General features: G+C 48.2%; 2 protein-coding genes across 7 annotated transcripts; both read left to right on the top strand.

Annotated features, from left to right (window-relative positions):
* Positions 1-3: 3 nt before the first annotated feature.
* On the top strand, positions 4-6,542 carry Cnppd1 (cyclin Pas1/PHO80 domain containing 1). Of its 4 annotated transcripts, XM_027397260.2 has the most exons (10): positions 4-595; positions 714-946; positions 1,150-1,238; positions 1,715-1,823; positions 2,637-2,718; positions 2,846-2,966; positions 3,050-3,178; positions 4,431-4,492; positions 4,918-5,035; positions 5,311-5,847. In XM_027397260.2, the coding sequence occupies exons 3-10, from the start codon at positions 1,170-1,172 to the stop codon at positions 5,845-5,847; spliced, it is 1,227 nt and encodes a 408-aa protein (XP_027253061.1). In that variant the 5' UTR covers positions 4-595; positions 714-946; positions 1,150-1,169. The 4 variants fall into 4 exon arrangements, with proteins under 4 accessions (XP_027253061.1, XP_027253059.1, XP_027253060.1 ...); XM_027397258.2 differs by lacking the exon at positions 714-946; XM_027397259.2 differs by having other exon boundaries at positions 31-946.
* A 2,824-nt stretch (positions 6,543-9,366) lies between these two features.
* On the top strand, positions 9,367-18,715 carry Slc23a3 (solute carrier family 23 member 3). Of its 3 annotated transcripts, none has more exons than XM_027397254.2 (12): positions 9,367-9,534; positions 9,650-9,807; positions 9,916-10,013; positions 10,196-10,269; positions 10,662-10,843; positions 11,163-11,286; positions 12,130-12,244; positions 14,109-14,362; positions 14,828-14,933; positions 15,188-15,355; positions 17,383-17,478; positions 17,952-18,715. In XM_027397254.2, exons 1-12 carry the CDS (start codon positions 9,367-9,369, stop codon positions 18,233-18,235), a joined length of 1,827 nt encoding a protein of 608 aa, XP_027253055.1. In that variant the 3' UTR covers positions 18,236-18,715. The 3 variants fall into 3 exon arrangements, with proteins under 3 accessions (XP_027253055.1, XP_035296932.1, XP_027253056.1); XM_035441041.1 differs by having other exon boundaries at positions 9,916-10,034; XM_027397255.2 differs by lacking the exon at positions 14,109-14,362 and having other exon boundaries at positions 11,194-11,289; positions 12,199-12,244.
* The last annotated feature ends 55 nt before the right edge of the window (positions 18,716-18,770 follow it).

Genomic DNA, 18,770 nt, shown 5'->3' with positions numbered 1-18,770 from the left:
TTGCCGACGCAGGTGTGTGCTTCGAGGCTGCTGCGGCTGTGACCCGAGGCGGGCATTGAGGCTACGCAGCCCGCCGTCCTCTTCCGGTGTTGTCAGGGCGGCTGGGGAATCTGCTGGCGACCCGTACCGCCCGTGAGACGCCGCCCGCAGGAAGTCGGCCTCCAGGCGCCCAGGATCCTGGCTGGGATCGGCTCGCGAAGGGCGGCTGCATTCCCATTACTCAGTCCTCGTCGCCTCCTGTCCCCTCCCCTCGGCGGATAAACAAACGGCAGCGCGTGACTCTAATGACTTAAACGCCGCCTCACCGACTGAGAAAAGTTGCTTCTTGCTGCTCCGATTGTCGGCGCTCTTCCCCAAATCTTGGAGCGGCAGATTGGTGGAAGGCGTGTTTGAAAATAAAGCCTCATTTAGATGCTGTTTGCTTTTGGGAGATTGGTCAACGTCGTTCTTTGAGGCTTCATATCTTTTGAGATCATTTAATTGCTGGAGTAACCCTACAAAATACAGTATGCATTCGAGCTTTGCAATTTCAAACTCCTAAGGGGCGTAAAGGTTCAACAGATTCCCTCCCACCTTGTCCACAGTTCTCCCCCGGGTAAGTTTCCTGCCCATCCTTCTTGTGCATTGCACCTTTCCTGCCAAAACCCAGGAAACAACTCGTGTTACTTCTTGTGTTAGTCAGTCTTGTTAATATCTGCACCCACTACCACAAGGTCTGGCCTGGCTCCTTCACCCTTGGTGCGCCCCGTTCCCCGGGAACCACCGTAATCCAAAAATCAGACCCCGGTGCCTGGGGCTCCTGAGACCCGGAGCTCCCAGCTACGGGCGGCACTTCCTGCCCGGCGGGCTGACTCGTCGGTGACACGCCCGCCGCTTGTAAACGCCAGGCGGACGCAGCTCGGGCCCAGAACGCTTCGGGCCCTCGGACCTCTTCTCACTCCGCCTGGTGAGCGCCGCGCGGATCGTCGGGCGCCGGGAGGCCCAGTCGCGCGCGGAACAGGAAGAGGCGTCCTCTGGCTGTCGGCGACAGGGGAGGAGACTGCGCGGAGCCGGGCGGCGGCCCTCGGGAGAGGCGGGCAGGTGGGCCAACGAGGGAGGACGGCTCTGTCCGCAACTTACTATTCCTTTCCTCCCCTTCCACCTTCACAGGGTGGGCGGCTGACGGCGCGATGGATCTGGCTGGGCTCCTACTGGACGAAGAGGGCACATTTTCCCTTACCGGTTTCCAGGACTTCACGGTGAGAGAGACCGCAGTCCGTCTGTCCTTAGACCCAGTAGGCTGTGAGTCAGGACTCCGGGGCGTTACCCTCCGGACCCGAGAGGAATGGGAACTCTCTTACTTGCCATGCCCGAGATTGGGCAGCTGTTGGGAGCAATGCCTACTCAAGCCAGGGCCACTTGGGCCTGGAGGCAAACCCTCAGGTATAGGAAGGGAACTGCTACTAGTGATTAGACTGGGGTCCATCTAGTTTCTAGTTTTCTGGTCTCCTGGGAGCCTCTAGTGATGACTGGGTGCTGTCTTCCTCTCCCCGAGGCAGGACTAGGCTGCCATTAAGCAAATGATCCCTGGAACTCGGAGCTGGGTGGGGCATAGCATAGGTCCAGTGGCAGCAAAGCCAACTTGCTGCCTTGTACAGCCTTCCAGTCCCAACCCAGGACTTCTATCATAACCTTCCCTGCCCTTCACCCTCCACCCCTCCTGGCCCTGTTTCAGTTCCTTCCAGGACACCAGAAACTGAGTGCTCGAATCCGAAGGAGACTCTATTATGGTTGGGACTGGGAGACGGACTGCACCCTGGAGGAGCTCTCCAGCCCTGTGGCAGGTGTGTGTGTGTGTGTGTGTGTGTGTGTAGCTTTGAGGGCAGGGTTGTCATAGTCATCCAAATGCCTAGAGGTTGTCCTCTGAGCTGCACTGTGTCTCATAACTATCTCAGTTGGTACTTGGTTTGACAATGCGGGCTGTGTTTCACATTCTTTTAGCTCACGTGAGTAAAAACAGCTCATAAATTGCAGTCACTTATTTTTAGGGCTTGTGTATGCTAGGCAAGCATTTTGCCACGCAGCTATACCCCAAGTCCTGCTGCCCTTTTTAAATTTATAGGTCAGAAATTTAGTTTTCTAAGTATATTTGTTGTATGTTTCCCAAGTAACAAAGCATGCTTCTTAGATGAACATTTGTGAAAGATAAACATGAATAACTCAACAGAAGAACAAGCTTGCCTACTGGAAAAGGCTGAGAATCAAGCTTTTAGTGGGCTTTTATCACTTAGAATTTGAGGGGGGGATATGATGGGGAAATCCAGGGCTGAAAGGTTGAGACAGTGTCTTTCTTATTTATTTATTTATTTATTTATTTATTTATTTTGTTTGTTTGTTTTTCGAGACAGGGTTTCTCTGTATTGCTTTGCAGCCTGTCCTGGAACTTGCTCTGTAGATCAGGCTAGCCATGTGGTGATCCAGTCCCCCTGCCCCTGTGTCTTGTTTATTGGAATTACAGACATATTTCACCATGCCAGTTTAGATGACATGTCATGTCCCCATGGCCTCAGATACTACAGACCTAGGTCTTCCATGACAGTTGTGGAGACTGTGTATCTGTTGGGGGGTTGACTATTCTGCTCTCCTGTCTCTTGCAGACATCACTGTGGAACTTCTTCAGAAGGCAGCACCCAGTCCTATTCGGCGACTCCAGAAGAAATATGTAGCTCATGTGTCCCGGTGAGCCTGGGATGGGGGGGGGGTTATTGTCTCTAAAGAGAAGGTGTAAAGACAGAGATAAGCATCTTGAGAGTTTCAAGAGCTAAAGGACCCTTGGGTTTAATTACTGATCCTTTTTACCTCCCAGAGAGGCTTGTATCTCCCCTTGTGCTATGATGTTAGCTCTGGTGTACATTGAGCGGCTCCGTCACCGAAACCCAGACTACCTGCAGCACGTGTCATCTTCTGACTTGTTTCTGATCTCCATGGTAAGGTGTCCCCTCCTTTTATCTCCCTAGTGAGCCAGGTACCAGGTATGAGCTCCACTGATGCACTTCTGGCTTCTCTACAGATGGTGGCCAGTAAATACCTTTATGATGAAGGAGAGGAAGAGGAGGTCTTCAATGATGAGTGGGGAGCTGCTGGGGGAGTGGCAGTGCCTACTCTTAATGCCTTGGAAAGGGGCTTCCTTAGTGCCATGGTGAGTGGCTCTTCTCTTACTTGTCTTTTTATTCCTTTATTCTTTGTTCTCTGTCAGCCTTCTGTTGTCTTTAGCACTCTCTCTCTCTCTCTCTCTCTCTCTCTCTCTCTCTGTGTGTGTGTGTGCGTGCGTGCGTGCGTGCGTGCGTGCGTGCGTGCGTGCGTGTGTGTGTGTGTACATGTATGAACCTTCAGTGTTCTTCCTGAGGATCTGTCTACCTGGCTTTTTGAAATAGGGTCTCTTGTTTAGCCTGGTACTTAAGGATCAGGGCAGGCTGGCTGGCTGGCTGACCAGCAAGCCTCAGGGATCTACTTGTCTTTGCCTCCTTAGTGCTAAGATAATAAGTGCATGCCTCATACCCACTTCTTTTATGTGGGTTCTAGGGATCTCAGTTTCTCATGCTTGCATACAAGGTCTTTACTAATTGACGTAACCACCAACCTCCATTTAATTTTTGTTTTCTCCCAAGTACATGCCTTTAATCCCAGGCAGATCTCTGTGAGTTTGAGGCCAAGCCTGGTCTGTTTTGGGATAGTCAAGGGCTTCATAGTCAGACCCTGTCTCTTAATAAATAAATTTTAAATTAGGGTGTCATACAACTCACTACATAGGCATAGAGGCTGGTTTTGCTTCCTGTTGCTTCTGCTTTTGTCTCCCAGTGCTGATTGTAGGGATACATATTACACCTGGCTTTGTGTGTCTGTTCTTGTGTCTTTTTGGCAGGGTCTTCCTTTCCTGTCCTTTCAGGACTAGTTTAGAGGCTCCTGAAACAGTTAAGTCCAGAAGTAGCATCTCACCCACTTCCTCCAGGGCACACTCTGAGGCAGACCCTGTAGTGTTGACTCTGAATATTTGCTTTCAAACTTTTTCTGCTTTAGACTTTGAGCTCCTTGTGGACACTGACCGTTCTTGGGTTTATATTCTCCCTTTGTACTTTGTAGAAGGGATAATTAATTCAAGGTCAGGTAGGTGGTGATTGTTTGATAGAATATACACAAGCCCTTTGGATAGTAGTTAGCACATCTTTTCAGCTGTGGTTGTAGCTGCTCTGGTCAGATTACCATGGCTTGTTTATATCCAAGCTTAGCTTTAGCTCTTCCCAGTTCTTATTTATTTAGGGTTTTTTTTTTGAGATAGGCTTACAGCATAGCCCAGGCTGGCCTAGAACTTGCAGCAATACTCCTGCTTCAGCCTCCCAAGTACTGGGATCATAGGGATGAACTACTGTGCCTGTCTTTCTTCTTGTACACAGGATTGGCGCCTCTACACTGATCCTAGGGAGATCTTTGAGGTGCTGAATTGGCTAGAGAGCTGGTGAGTTCCAGGAACTGGTAAGAGGGGTCTGAGGCATTTAGAGGCATAGGCCAGTACCATAGGAGTTAGAGGTGGGATCTGTGTAACTGGGAGGAGAGGAGAGGAGAGGGGAGGGGAGGGAGGGGAGGGAGAGAGGAGAGGAGAGGAGAGGAGAGGAGAGGAGAGAAGAGGGGGAGGGGAGGGGAGGGGAGGGGAGGGGAGGAGAGGAGAGGAGAGGAGAGGAGAGGAGAGGTCGTTGCTTAACTCTTTTACCCTCCTTTGGTGGTGGTAGCAGCTTCTTTGAAGTTTAGGTCTTGGTTTCATCTTCTGGATCAGTGGGGAGCCTAGAGATCTGTATATTTCACCAACTCCTTAGTGTCTTCTGATGGGTACCCCTGGACTCACTGCAGGAGAGTCTCCAACCCCTAGTCTCTTCTCCATATTAGTGTGGCTGAGCAGCAAGGACGTCGGCGGGGCTGGTACACCTACACAGACCTGTGTGTGCTGCTGGAACAGCCAGCATGGCAGCTGTCTCTGGGCTCCCTCTGCCAGCGGCTGGTAAAGGTGAGAAGGGTTTATGAAGGAGAGGGACTTGAGTAGACTCACATAAGAGAGGGAGGGAGGGAGGGAGAGAGAGAGAGAGAGAGAGAGAGAGAGAGAGAGAGAGAGAGAGAGAGAGAGAGAGGGAGAGAGGAAAAGCAAACTTGGAGAGACTTAGGAGAAGTTTGAGAGCAGGGGAGGCAGAGGGAGTTATAGAGAGCTTCAGTGTGAGAGACTAGGAGTGGGGAATAGTTGAAGATAGTCAACAGCTTGCTGTTATCTTATCTTCTCTCTTGCAGCTGTCCTGCTTGTTAGCTGTGGCATATGTGAGCAGTGTGGCCCTAGCTGTGGCATCAGTGGCTGTAATACACCAGTCCTTGGGGCTGTCCTGCAGCCCCTCACCAGGTCCTCCTGACCTCATACTGGTTTCCAAAGGCCTCTTGCAGTCCTGCATACATTCCCCCGTGCCGCAGTGCCTGACTAATGTCTCCAGGTGCCAGGAAGACAATGTAGAGTTGCCGTCACTCTGGGGCAGTCTTCTGGCCTCACTGACACCCCCTCCGGTACCTCCCCCAGACCCTCCTGCCCCACCTACTCCTCTCCACAAATGTCCCTTTTGCGAGAAGTTCCAGAGAACCCCCCCTAACTGCCGTGCCTGCCACCAACCTAACCGTACTGTGTCTATTGGCCCTTCACGTCCCTTTTACCATACCCATGGTTTGGCCCCACCCTGGCTCTGGAGCCCAGTATCCCCTCCATTCCTCCAACCCCAGCAATGTTCTCTTTTTAGTGTCATGGAGCTGGCCCGTCTCAAGTCTTTCATTTTCCCAGGCTAGGTAGGGTTCTGAGGAATGCATTAAGAGGGCTTGGGAGTCCCTAAGAACCTGGAAGAGGATTTAGATTTTTGCTACCTTTCTGGGTCCTTGGCTAGTCTCCTGTTCTCCTGGGTAGGAGCATAAGGGGTTATGGGGGCAGAACAAGGTCATTCACCCTCTTAGACCACAGAGGCTGGCTAGTAGGCTAGGACACTGATGGTGCCAGCGACCGTTTCAGCTCAGTGACCAGAGGCTTGTCACAGATGACAGAGAAGCAACTACCTTTCTGCCTTCTCAAGCCTGGGGTAGGGGATAGACTTCTGCTTTTGAGTTTCCAGAGATGGAAAGGTAAAGGTGGGAGGTGTGGGGAGTGGGTGAGGAGAGGAAGGGACTGTTCATGTGGTTCTGTTTATGTGATGTCCTTGAGGCAGGAAAACCAGGGATGGATGGTACAAGATGGGAGCAGCTGAGGGAAGGCTTCTTGAGGCAGGAAGCTTGCCACACCCATCCCTTGGATGTAGTTGTCACAGCCAAGGATTGTTGGGTCCTTCAACCTTGTCCTTTTGTCTTCCAACCTTAGCATCCTCCAAGGCTTCCCACTCGACCCGTTCTTTTCTAGGTGTTCTCTTTACAGGCCTCTCTGGATACCACTGCTTTGTATCTGAGTTTTTCACGCTTTTGTAGAACTGAGGTTTCAATAAACAGTTTGTGTTGAATGGCCTGGCCTTTTCCTTCTGCGTCATCCTTTGCCTCCCAAGTCAGATGCACCATCCCAGCAACGTGTAAGCATTCTCTCTGAGCTCTGTTTCAAAACTTGTTAGTTTGGTAGTTATTCCTGTTTCAGGCTTTCCTGCATCCCTGCTGATACTACCTCAGGGGCCCTGAAATGGCTGGATGTGGCATACCATGGGTACCTACCATGCTGACTGTCTCTGGCTTGGGAAGGCCTTGTCTGTTGTTGTGCATCCTGGGTGGGTACCAGCCTTGTGGATCCTTATAGTATCAAAATATACCAGTTGAGCTCCTAGAATGCAAGCCTGCTTACTTCACCAAGGTGACTCATTGAAGTAGTTGGTGTTGAAGAACCAGAGCTGGGTCATCAATGGAAGAACAATCTCTGGTGTGTTTGGACTGCTAGCTGACTGCCAAAAATCATTTAGGGAGTATGGGGGGTAGGAGTAGAGGTCAGTGGGCTGTTGGGTGCTGCTGCCCCCAAGGGTCATTATGGACATGTACTATTTTTTTTTATTTATAATCTTTGGGAATGCTACTGGCATTTGTCCAGCTTGAGTGGATGCTAGACACCCTAAAGGGCTTAAAACCTTTATTATGGACGGTTCCCAAGACTCCATCATGCATATAAAAATCCTGTTTTTATGAGCCTGGAGTTACCTGATGTTGCAAATGGCCTCACGGGGTTCACTGATCTGGAATTTGCTACCCACTTTCATCTGCCTTCAGAGGTTGGGACACAGGCATGTGGCACCACCCATAGCCAGTTCAAAAGTTTTTTGTTTTGTTTTGTTTTTTTGTTTTTTGTTTTTTCTGAGACAGGGTTTCTCTGTGGCTTTGGAGGGTGTCCTGGAACTAGCTCTTGTAGACCAGGCTGGTCTCGAACTCACAGAGATCTGCCTGCCCCTGCCTCCCTAGTGCTGGGACTAAAGGCGTGCGCCACCACTGCCCAGATTTTTTTTCTTTTTTTTGGGGGGGACGAAAGTTATTTTTTAAGTACAAACATGAAACATTTTTGTGCATTTTGGAAAAAAATAAAAATAAAAAACAACCTGGGGACTCAAACCTATACAAAGAATTAAACACAAAGAAGGAATACTGGGAGAGAGAAAAGTCTTCCCCAGGGAATAGCATACCAATTGGTTATCCAATAACAAATTGTCAGCTCTGGAAACATACCTACGAGTAACATTGTACAGACTGAGCAGTTTATAGTTAGTAATGTATATATATCTATTCATGTCATAACACTGAAGAAAAGGTCTGGAGTACAATTGAAGAGAGGGAGGAGTGATAATATAAACAAAGGAGTTAAGACCATGATGGGGAAACCCACAGAATCAGCTGACCAAAGCTAGTGAGAGATCACTGACTCAGGTCTGACAAATGGGGAACTTGCATAAGACCGAATTAGACTTCCTTAATGTAGGTGACAATGGTGTGACTGGGACAATATGTGAGGCCACTGGCAGTGGGTCCAAGATCTAACACTAATGTACAAACTTAGTGGAACCCATTCTATATGGAGAGATACCTTGCCCAGCCTAGACACAGGGGACTGAGGGTGGAGAGGTGCCTTGGTCCTGCCTCAACTAGATGATGGGACAGACTTAGATTTCCTAGGGGAGGCCTTAGCCTCTCTGAGGAGCAGATGGGAGGAATTGGGGGTGGGGAGAGTAGAAGGAGAGGAGGGAGGGGGAACTGGAACTGGGATTGGAATGTAAAAAATTAAAAAAAAAACAAAAAACTCTGTTTCTTCTTCGCTCTCTGTTTCTGCTTCTCTTCTCTCTCTCTCTATGGCGACCGGCCATGGTGGTCAGCCATAACCCCAGTTTCTCTTCTGTCTTAGTTTCCCTACTCTGCCGGGCCTCTAATAAAATGGTTAATATGTCTCAAAAAAATTTAAAAAAGAAAAAAGCTTTCAAAAAGGATGAAAAACACGACATAAATTTGAGAAATGAGATGGAGGGGTATATGGAAGAGTTTTGAGGAAAAGGAATGCAGAAATTATAATGATTTAATGATTTAATTATAATCTCAAAAATCAAAACCTCAATTTTCATGGAATTATACTTCCACATAAAGTCAATGTATTCTTTATTCAATGTTTTACCAAAAGTTTGCTCACTATTTTAGAAAACCAGGTCACCAATGTCAGTACTGCTTTTGACATCTGAATTACCAGTAAATGTCATTGGCTGGCAGTGTAGCTATCAAATCCACAGTGATCCTATTTATGGGTGTGGCTGGCAGACTGTTTCATTGCCTGGTTTACTTGCACCCAAGCGTTCACATTTTGAAGTACACATTACTATTAATTACTCTTGCTTTACAGTGAGTGCATTATATGTAGTGTTCATTGTCATGAAATGTGGGCATTTTATGCATGAGTTTTGTTTTGAACTGATCCAGGGCATGTCTTGTTTGGTTGAGGAAAGTGTACCTAATAGATGGTGCTCAATGCTGATGACGAAAAGAGGTGGTTTGCAAAATTTCTTCAGGCTATTTTGATAGGTCTCCCCTAACCCTCATTTCCAGAGCATGGTCTAAAAGCAGGAGGTGTGGACAAAAATTCTTCTTGAGGGAGGGGTCCAGAACTCAGCTGCTAGGTTAATGGCTGATGAAATTTACTCAAGAGCTGGGCAAAGGTGAAAGAGCCATGTCCTGCTCCCAAACCCTTATTTCTCTCTCTCTCCGCTTCACTGACACCCCCGCCCCCTGCCCCCAGAGCCAGCGCACTCCACCCTCACCCTGATCTCTTACTTTACTCAACTAGCCCTGGGGCAGCCAACACACAATCAGGGCAGCATGAGCCGGTCACCACTCCATCCTAGTCCACTCCTGTCTGTGAGCTCCCAGGACGCCCCTGCCCGCCTGCCAACACAGCTGCCCCCTCTGCAGAATCCCTCTTCCCACCCATGGGCCTCTTGGTGTGGGCCTACCACCTGGGGTCTCAGCTGTCTTCTGGCTCTTCAGGTAGGAGGTAGAGGTGCAGGAGTTGGCACTGGCTGAGATGGGTATTTGGAGGGAGTCATGAGAAACCTAGATAGGTATTTCTGAAGCTCGCCCCTCTGTACTCCTCTATCGGCAGCATTTCCTGGTCCTGGCATCTCTGCTCTGTGCCTCCCACCTGCTACTGCTTCACAATCTTCCCCCAGGAGGGCTCTCATACTCACCTGCTCAGCTCCTGGCTTCCAGTTTCTTTTCCTGTGGTGTGTCTACGGTCCTGCAAACTTGGATGGGCAGCAGGTGAGAGGAACTCCTTTGAGACAGGGAGTAGGCTTCCAGAAAGAGACTTAAGGGAGTCCTGTTAACTGTCACATGTTTCCAAACCTGCTGGGGCTGCTATTCATACAGGCTGCCTCTAGTCCAGGCTCCATCTTTAGAATTTCTTATCCCTGCACTGGTGCTGACAAACCAGAAGCTACCTCTGACCACCAAGACACCTGGAAATGGTGAGTACAGAGTAAAGGCAGGCTAATGGCAGAAGTACCAGAAGTATGTGCTGGCCGGAGGTTGGGCAGTTAGTACTGGGTATTGTAGAGAGAGGTCTTTGGGGTCATACCAGGCATCAGTTAGGACAGGAGAGCACTGAGTCTCCATTCCATTCACACCTCTCTGTACCCCAAACTTGCAGCTTCCCTCTCCCTGCGCCTGTGTAGTTTGACAAGCTGCCATGGCCTGGAGCTCTGGAACACTTCTCTCCGAGAGGTGAGTGCCTGGGAAAAGATAGTGGAAGGACTGGATAGTCCCAGCATGGAGATGCTCTTATTTACATTATGCAGACACTGATGCTAAGGGGGAAGGAGCAAGGCAGAGAACCCGGGTTCAATTCCCAGCACCCACATGACAGCTAACACCTGTCTCTAACTCCAATATCTGACACCCTTACACAGACATACATGCAGGCAAAATACCAATGCCAATAAAATAAAAGTAAATAAATTACAAAAAGGAAGAAAGAAAGAAAGAAAGAAAGAAAGGGAAAGGAAAGGAAGAAAGAAAGAAAGAAAGAAAGAAAGAAAGAAAGAAAGAAAGTCCAAGCTAAAGTTAACTTGATTGAGCAGAAAGTCTTCTACCCATCCTCTCCTCTACTCCATCAGGTGTCGGGGGCAGTGGTGGTATCCGGGCTGCTGCAGGGCACAATAGGACTTCTAGGGGTGCCTGGCCGTGTGTTCCCCTACTGTGGGCCACTGGTGCTGGCTCCCAGCCTGGTTGTAGCAGGGCTCTCTGCCCACAAGGAGGTGGCACAGTTCTGTTCCGCTCACTGGGGCCTGGCTTTGCTGTAAGTGTGTCCTCAGAGGTGGTGGGGGTGGCACCCAGGGGGTGTGTAGGCCTGGGGAGGACAGAGCTTCCAGCTTATCAGATTCCATAGACACCTGGGTAGGGATAGCTGGTTTTCGATTTGGAATCTGAGGCTTTTCTTGAATTCATCCAGTCTCCTGATGTTTGTAGTCACATGCTATGGTACCTCAGGGTGCCTCCCTATCCCTTGTATTTGGAGATTCTTCCCTGGGACCTCCTTTTATGATGTTCTGCTCACCTGTATTGCCTTCATTCTTGATTCTGATGCTTCTGACCCACAAAACTCCTCTCTTTCCTAGGCTCATCCTGCTCATGGTGGTGTGTTCTCAGCACTTGGGTTCCTGCCAGGTACCGCTGTGCTCCTGGAGGCCAGCTTCAGCTTCTTCCACTCACATTTATCTTCCTGTCTTCCGACTTCTTTCGGTATGCAGGGGCTCTGAGCAGATGAAGTGAGAAGGGCTGACAGACGTGAGGTGGCACACACCTGTAATTTCACACTGGGCAGGTGGAGGCAGAAGGATTCAGGAGTTCAAGTTCTGCTATTTAGGAAGTTTCAGCCCAGCCTGAAATATGTGAACAACAACAACAAAAAAAACCAAAACAAGCCTGGCAGTGGTGGCGCACACCTTTGATCCCAGCACTTGGGAGGCAGAGACAGGCGGATCTCTGTGAGTTCGAGACCAGCCTGGTCTACAAGAGCTAGTTCCAGGACAGCCTCCAAAGCCACAGAGAAACCCTGTCTCGAAAAACCAAAAAACAAACAAGCAAAAAACCACCACCACCAATAACAAAAAACTCAAACCAAACCAAAACAGGATATTTCTGCTCTTCCAGAGGACCCCAGTTTGGCTCCCATCACACATGTGGGTGGCTCATAACTGCCTGTAATTCCTGCTCCAGAAGCCAAGACCCTCTTCTAGCCTTCAAGCACTGCCCCCCCTCATACACAAATAAAAATAAAATAGTTGAGCCAAGCATGGTGGGTCACGCCTTTAATCCTAATGCTTGGAAGGCAGAGGCAGCCAGATTTCTGTAAGTTTGAGGCCAGCCAGGCCTACATAGAGAGTTACAGGATTGCCAGGGTTACATAGACAGAGCCTATCTCAAAAATAAAATCAAATCGTTGAAACAGACCAAAGTGTGTGGGACTGACATGGAATGTTCTATTGGTCTCCTACTTCTGAGTTTCTGGTGACCCCGCCCAGGCTGACTCAGAAGGTTCTAGGGGAGGAGGGAGCTTTTTTCCATCTCAATATTGTCCTTCAGGTGCTTACCCCTGTGGCCTGTGTGTGGATCATCTCTGCCCTTCTGGGTCTGAGTGTTAACCCCCTGCATCTGTCTGACTCCACTGAGGCACCATGGTTTTGGCTGCCTCACCCAGGTAGGTTTTCTCCTATGCTCCCATTCTCTGGCTCAAATCAAGGCTTCTATTTTTTTGAACTCACAATTTAACAAACTTCAGCCAGGTGAGATGGTTTATATATGCAATCCCAATACTTGGGAAGTGGAGGCAGGAGGATCAGGAATTCAAGGTCACCTGCAGCTGCATATCAAGTTCAAGGCCAACCTGGGCTACATGAGACCCTGTATCAAAAGAAAAGTTGCACAAAAGATTTAATGGAGCTCACCTCTCACGTTGGAATTAAATCTGTTTGCTCAAAACACAGGTGGAGAAATTGCCAACTTGAGGGTTGCCCCCCACTTCAGTGCAGGTGTATTATTTGGGTCAGTATCGGGAGACGTTATACCATGTACACTTACTCTCCATTCCACTGCTTACTCCTGATATTCCTGACGAATTAACAGGTTTTCACTATCAGCCTCTGTGGACATTGCTGTAGAGTTACTGCCTTGCGTCAGTGTATGTGAAATTTTGTCATTCATGTTTATTTGTCATGGTGGTAGGGGTCAAACAAGTGCATACTCAGGGAGTACCTTACACTGAACTCTACCTCAGCCCTTCATTTAACAGTTTAATTCTGGCCCGTTGAGGTCTAATGAGGCCCTAAGTACATGGTAGGCATAGTATTGAATATAGCAATAGTAATGTCTGCTCCATGGAGCTGACAGTCTATTGGGGGTATATTGATAGGAATCAAATAAGCAACTAAGTAAATGTGAATTTGTCATTGTAGTAAAAGTACCTAAGTAAAACTAGAATTTGTGGTGAGAGAAAATAATGGGGAATTTGATGCTATTAGAGGGGTTGAGAGAAGTGTGTGTGTGTGGTTTTTTTTTTAAACTTGGGTTTTTTCTTTTTAGAAATGTTCTTCTTAAATATATATTTTATTATTTCTTGACATGTTCGTTACTATGCATCTTGATCCTATCCAGTTCTTCCTCCCACTGCCCACAACACAGCCCCATACCATCTCCATGTCCTTTAAAAAACTGACTCATTGAGTCTGATTAGTGCTGCCTGTATGGGTACGGGGCCATCTGCTAGAGTAAGGGCAACCTACTAGGGTCTACACCTCTGAAGAAAAACGACTCTCCCTTCCCCAGCAGCTATCACCTAACAGAGCTCCTCAGCTAGGGGTGAAGCCTCATGAGCCTTTACCTCATTCATGCTTCCTTGCTGGGATCTTGATCTTATACAGGTCTGGTGCAGGTAACCATAACTGCTGTGAGTTCATGAGTGCAATGGTCACATCCTGTCCCGAAGACAGTATCTCACGGCACTGCTCCCCATCCCCCAGTTCTTACATCCCCCGCCCCACTTTTTTTTAGAAACAGGATCTCACATAGTCTAGGTTGACCCTGAACTTGCATTGTAATCAAGAATGGCCTTAAACTCCCTGTACCTTGCAAGTGTTGTAATTACAGGGATGCATCACCACACTTGAATGTGGTGGTGGAAATAATCCTTGAAGAAATGAGATGAGATGTAAGAGGTGGCCAGAGGAGGAGCTAGTTGGACAGGACACAGGAGATATCTTGCTAGGTAAACACCACATGCAAGGGCCCTGTGGAAGGAACACAGCAAGTCTAGGGCCTAAAACAAGGCTAGTGTGTTTGAAGTAAAGTGGAATGGGATGGGAAATGAGACTAGGAACAGAACCAATGGTGACCTTGTAGATGACAATGAAGAGAAGGGTCTCTCTCCTAGAGTTCAGTGGTTTTGTGCCCCACAGTATTATCCTGAAAAGTTAGAGCATCTGGGATTCTTGTGGAACAGGCATTTAGAGGCAGAGGAATGCTCCAGGCTTGAATCAGTCTCTAGATGACTCCTTCTTCTTCCTCAGGTGAGTGGGATTGGCCCTTGTTGACACCTAAGGCCCTGGCTGCAGGCATCTCCATGGCTTTGGCAGCCTCCACCAGTTCCTTGGGTTGTTATGCCCTGTGTGGCCAGCTGTTGCATTTGTCTCCTCCACCGCCACATGCCTGCAGTCGAGGGCTGAGCCTGGAGGGGCTGGGCAGTGTGCTGGCAGGGCTGCTGGGGAGCCCCCTGGGCACTGCATCCAGCTTCCCTAATGTAGGCACAATGAGCCTTTTCCAGGTAGGTGGATCTGAGACAGGACTGAGGGGATTGGACGTACAGGGGCAGGAGCTCATACTGGTTAACTGTCAGCTGGGCCGGCTTTCAGTCAGGCAGTTCACTGGGGGAGGTGACTAGAAGTGCTAAGTGCTATGAATGTGGAGAAACAGGAAATCGGTATGTCAGGTGCATCGGGAGCTCTGCCAAGGCTCATTGCAGTGAAGAATGAGTCAGAGAAAGCCCTGTTCTCTTGGTAACTACATAAAAAAGTAAGTATATATAGCATAAGTTGAGAGTAATAAGCACTATCATGAAAGCATTGGTGTATGGGCTTAGCAAAGAGGTACCTTTGGCTAGGAGTGGCTGGGATGCTTAGAAGGGTCACATTTCAATTGGGATACTAAGGATGAAAGGGAGTGGGCCAGGCAAAGATCTGGTATGATCCAAGGAGATGGCTGTGTTTTCTGGTGTCTCTTCTTCACGCAGACTGGTTCACGGCGAGTAGCCCACCTAGTGGGGCTGTTCTGCATGGGCCTTGGGTTCTCCCCAAGGCTGGCTCAGCTATTCACCAACATTCCACTGCCTGTGCTTGGTGAGTGAATAGATGCAAAGACAGGTATTAGAATACTGCTTGGCCTAACCAGTTGGCTAGGCTGGTGCCATCTCCTTCTAACTAACTTCTCTGAATGGATATGGACTTATGCTCTTGTTTTCTTAGCCCAACTGAGTCTCTTGCAGACTCAGAAACAAGCCTGTTGGTTATCTTTCCTCATTACAACCTGCCTGTTCTACAAACCCTGAGCTTTGCCCTCTTCCCATTGCCTTGTTTTCTTCTGTATGAGGCAGGTGGGGTACTGGGAGTGACCCAGGCGGTAGTTCTGTCTGCTGGATTCTCTAGCTTCCACCTGGCTGACATCGACTCAGGGAGAAATGTCTTCATCGTGGGATTCTCCATTTTTATGGCCTTGCTCCTGCCAAGGTGGCTCCGGGAAGCCCCAGTCTTGCTCAACACAGGTAGGTGGGGTGGAGAAGAAAACAGGAGTAGGGTTGAAGCTTTAGACCAGTGGCTCTCAACCTGTAGGTCATGACTCCTTTGGGGGTTGAATGACTCTTTCATAGGGGTCGTCTAAGATCATCAGAAAGCACAGGTATTTATGATTCACAACAGTAACAAAACTACAGTTATGAAGTAGCAGCAAAAATAATTTTATGGTGGTGGTGGGGTCACCACAACACGAGGAGCTGTGTTAAAGGGTCACAGCATCAGGAAAGTTGGAACCACTGCTTTAGGCTCTCTGAATTCTTGGTCTCACAGTGGGATTTTGTATGTACTCATTTATTTAGCAAATACTCATTGATCTCTGTGCTCCTGTTTTTGTGCTTTTGTGTCTTGGTTTTATTTCTGTTGCTGTGGTAAAACACCGGGACCAAAGGCAACTTGGCTGGGAAGTTCATTCAGTTAACAATTCCAGGTCACATTCCATCATTGAGGGAAGCCCTAGCAGGAACACAAGGCAGAATCTTGAAGGCAGGCCTGCTTGCTAATATACACATATTACCTTCAAAGAAGGAACTCCCTTCACAGCCAAAGTACAGCAGAACCATGGGGGATGCTGTCTTGCACTCAGATAACTTTCTTACACACTTGAAGACCACATGTCTTGGCCACACGATGGGCCAGGCTCTACTAAATTAACCACTGATACAGACAATCCCCCACAGACTTCCTCACAAGCCAATGTGACCTAGGCAATTCCTCAATTGGGACTCACCTCTCAGATGACTCTAGGTGGTGACAAGTTGACAGTTAAAGCTGACAAGTTGCAAAACTCCTCCCCTTAAACGATTTTTTAATTTTTTTTTAAAGCGAACTAGGTCAAGATGCAAAAGTACTTGCAGGTTGTACAGTATTATGAAAGAGGTGACTTGCTCAGGAACATAACAAGAAAGGTTAAGATAAGAGCTGTAAGCAGGGCATGATGGATCATGCCTTTCTTTAATCCCAGCACTTGGGAAGCTGGTGGGATCACTGTGATTTTGAGGCCAGTAGTCTACACAGTGAGTTCCAGGCCAGTCAGGGGTACACAGAGAGACTTTGACAAAAGCAAAAACAAACAACAAAGGACCCGAGGTACTCAAGGGCAAGAGTAGCTCTTCCTGAGGTGATTTAGTACAACTAAATTGGTCTTTGAGGATGGAAAAAACTTAAACCTACTTGGCAAAAGGCCATTTCTGTGTGTGAGAGACAGGGTCTCATTTTGGAACCTAGACTGGTTTCAAACTCTTGGCAATCCTCCTGCTTCAGACTCCCAAGTGACAAGATTATAGATGTAAGCCGTATGGACAGCTGATAAGGTCATCTTGATCATGATTCCATCATATACAAAGAGAAAAGCTAGGATTATGGGACAGAAGTAGTGTATCCTGAAATCTGAAAACAGCATGGTTTATTTAGAGCAGTGGTGTGTCCACTGGGGGTGATTTTGTTTCATGTGGAACATCTGGCAATGTCTGGAGACATTTTTTTGGGTTGTCACACATGGGAGAAAGAGTATTGTATTTTGTATGTTTGCTTGAGATCCCCTACCTCTGCCTTCCCAGTGGTGGGATTGAAGGTGTGCACCACCGTGTCCGGAGAGAAAAAGGACTGTTACAGGCATTCAGTACTTAGAGAAGTTGTTAAGCATCCTTCAATGTACTGGACAGCTCCTTCCAACAGAATTATATGGTCCGAAGTGTTAGTAGGACTGGGAGGCTCAGGCTAGAGCACCAAAGGCCGGAAGTGGGAGAGATGGGGGGCTTTTTAATGCCAAACTTCCAGAGAAAGGGAGCTTGAGACAAAGAGTATCTGGAAGGTATCTGGGTGCTTGGAAAACACGGTGTTAAGAAGGGCCTTAGGGCGGGAAAGGGACAAAAGTGGGATGGAAAGATGGCTTAGTGAAACCTGTCCCTGGTTCAAGACTTAGTTTAGGTCCAAAAGGGAAGACACATTGCCTTGGACAATATCAGTTACCTTCCTGCCTGGTCCCAACCCTTTGTAGGCTGGAGCCCCTTGGATATGTCCCTGCGTTCTTTGCTGGCAGAACCAATTTTTCTAGCTGGTCTTTTGGGCTTTCTTCTAGAAAACACCATTTCTGGTAAGTTGGAACCAGGTCCTAGGGGAGTGGCTGGGAAGTCATTACTCCTTTGCTTGGGCAGTGAGCAGACTAGCCCCTCTTTTAACTTATTTATTTTATTTTATTGATATAGGGTTTCTCAGTGTAATAGTCTTGGCTGCCCTGGAACTCCATTTATAGACCAGGCTGGCCTGGAACTTACTGAGATCCACCTGCCTCGGCCTCCCAAGTGCTGGGATTAAAGGCATGCACCACCATGCCTGGCTTATTTATTTTTAGGATTTATTTTTATTTTAAATTAAGTGTATGTATGTGTGTCTGTGGGTATATCCACACGAATATACACCACCCACTCCACCAGATGTGGAGCTACAGGCAGTTGTAAGCCATCTGATACTGGTGCTGAGCCTTGGAACTTGGGCCTTCTATAAGAGCAGTGCCAGCTCTTAACAGCTGAGCTATCCCCTCCAGCTTGACCAATCTCTCTTTTGCAGGTACTCGGGTTGAGCGAGGCCTAGGTCAAGGGCTGCCAACTTGTTTCACTGCCCAAGAAACGCAGAAGTCCAGGGAGAATTCTGCTCAAGAGTATGGGCTTCCATCAGCCATCAACAATCTGTGTTCCTGCATCCCACAGCCTCTCCATTGCCTCTGCCCAATGCCTGAAGACACTGAGGATGAGGAAGGACGGCCCTCTAAAACAGGAGAGACAGCCAACTTGTTGCCTGACTCTGAGGAGTTATGCCCTATAGCTAACAGAGAAGGGTTTAGGTCCCAGTGATTAGCCAAGAGCACCATTTTTGTCTTTATTAGTTTAGCAGTAACTCCCAGCTTGTTGGAGTCTTGCCTCCAAGGCAATACTTTCTCCCAGTGAGGAAGTGTATGTGGTCCACCTAGATGCACCATTTCCCAGTAGAATGGGCTGCCTTTCCTCCTCTTTATCAGGCTAACGTGTTCAGATACTGGGGCCCTGGATTTAGAGGGTGAATGAGTGAATAAATGATGTTTTTGCCTGTGAACTGTCAATGCCCCTTAAATGAACTCTAGCATTCAAATATTATATCTAGTGCTTCCCACGAGCTAGGTCCTGCATCCGCGGATTTGAATGTGACAGGGACCATGCCCTCTCCCTGCATTTAAGATTTAAATTCGTAAGTGACAGGGACCATGCCCTTTCCCTGCATTTAAGATTTAAATTCGTAACTGAAATGTAAAGCAGAAGGCAGTCTATAATAAAGACGGCAATAATGGTGAAGGGGCAAGGAGGAAGTAGTATTTTGTTTCGACTGGAAAGGAATTCGGAAAGCGACAGAGCT

Source organism: Cricetulus griseus, chromosome 2, assembly GCF_003668045.3.
Source record: "Cricetulus griseus strain 17A/GY chromosome 2, alternate assembly CriGri-PICRH-1.0, whole genome shotgun sequence".
Classification (NCBI taxonomy): Eukaryota; Metazoa; Chordata; class Mammalia; order Rodentia; family Cricetidae; genus Cricetulus; species Cricetulus griseus.
This window is presented reverse-complemented; position numbering and strand designations above follow the sequence as displayed.

Bases quoted from the DNA above. Each gene is read 5' to 3' on its own strand.
- Cnppd1 (XM_027397261.1), top strand. From the start codon at position 1,170: ATGGATCTGGCTGGGCTCCTACTGGACGAAGAGGGCACATTTTCCCTT. The intron at 1,239-1,714 runs GTGAGAGAGACC...GCCCTGTTTCAG, and splicing joins CCGGTTTCCAGGACTTCACG to TTCCTTCCAGGACACCAGAA. The intron at 2,967-3,049 runs GTAAGGTGTCCC...GCTTCTCTACAG, and splicing joins ACTTGTTTCTGATCTCCATG to ATGGTGGCCAGTAAATACCT.
- Slc23a3 (XM_035441041.1), top strand. From the start codon at position 9,367: ATGAGCCGGTCACCACTCCATCCTAGTCCACTCCTGTCTGTGAGCTCC. The intron at 9,535-9,649 runs GTAGGAGGTAGA...CTCTATCGGCAG, and splicing joins GCTGTCTTCTGGCTCTTCAG to CATTTCCTGGTCCTGGCATC. The intron at 10,844-11,162 runs GTAAGTGTGTCC...TCTCTTTCCTAG, and splicing joins CACTGGGGCCTGGCTTTGCT to GCTCATCCTGCTCATGGTGG.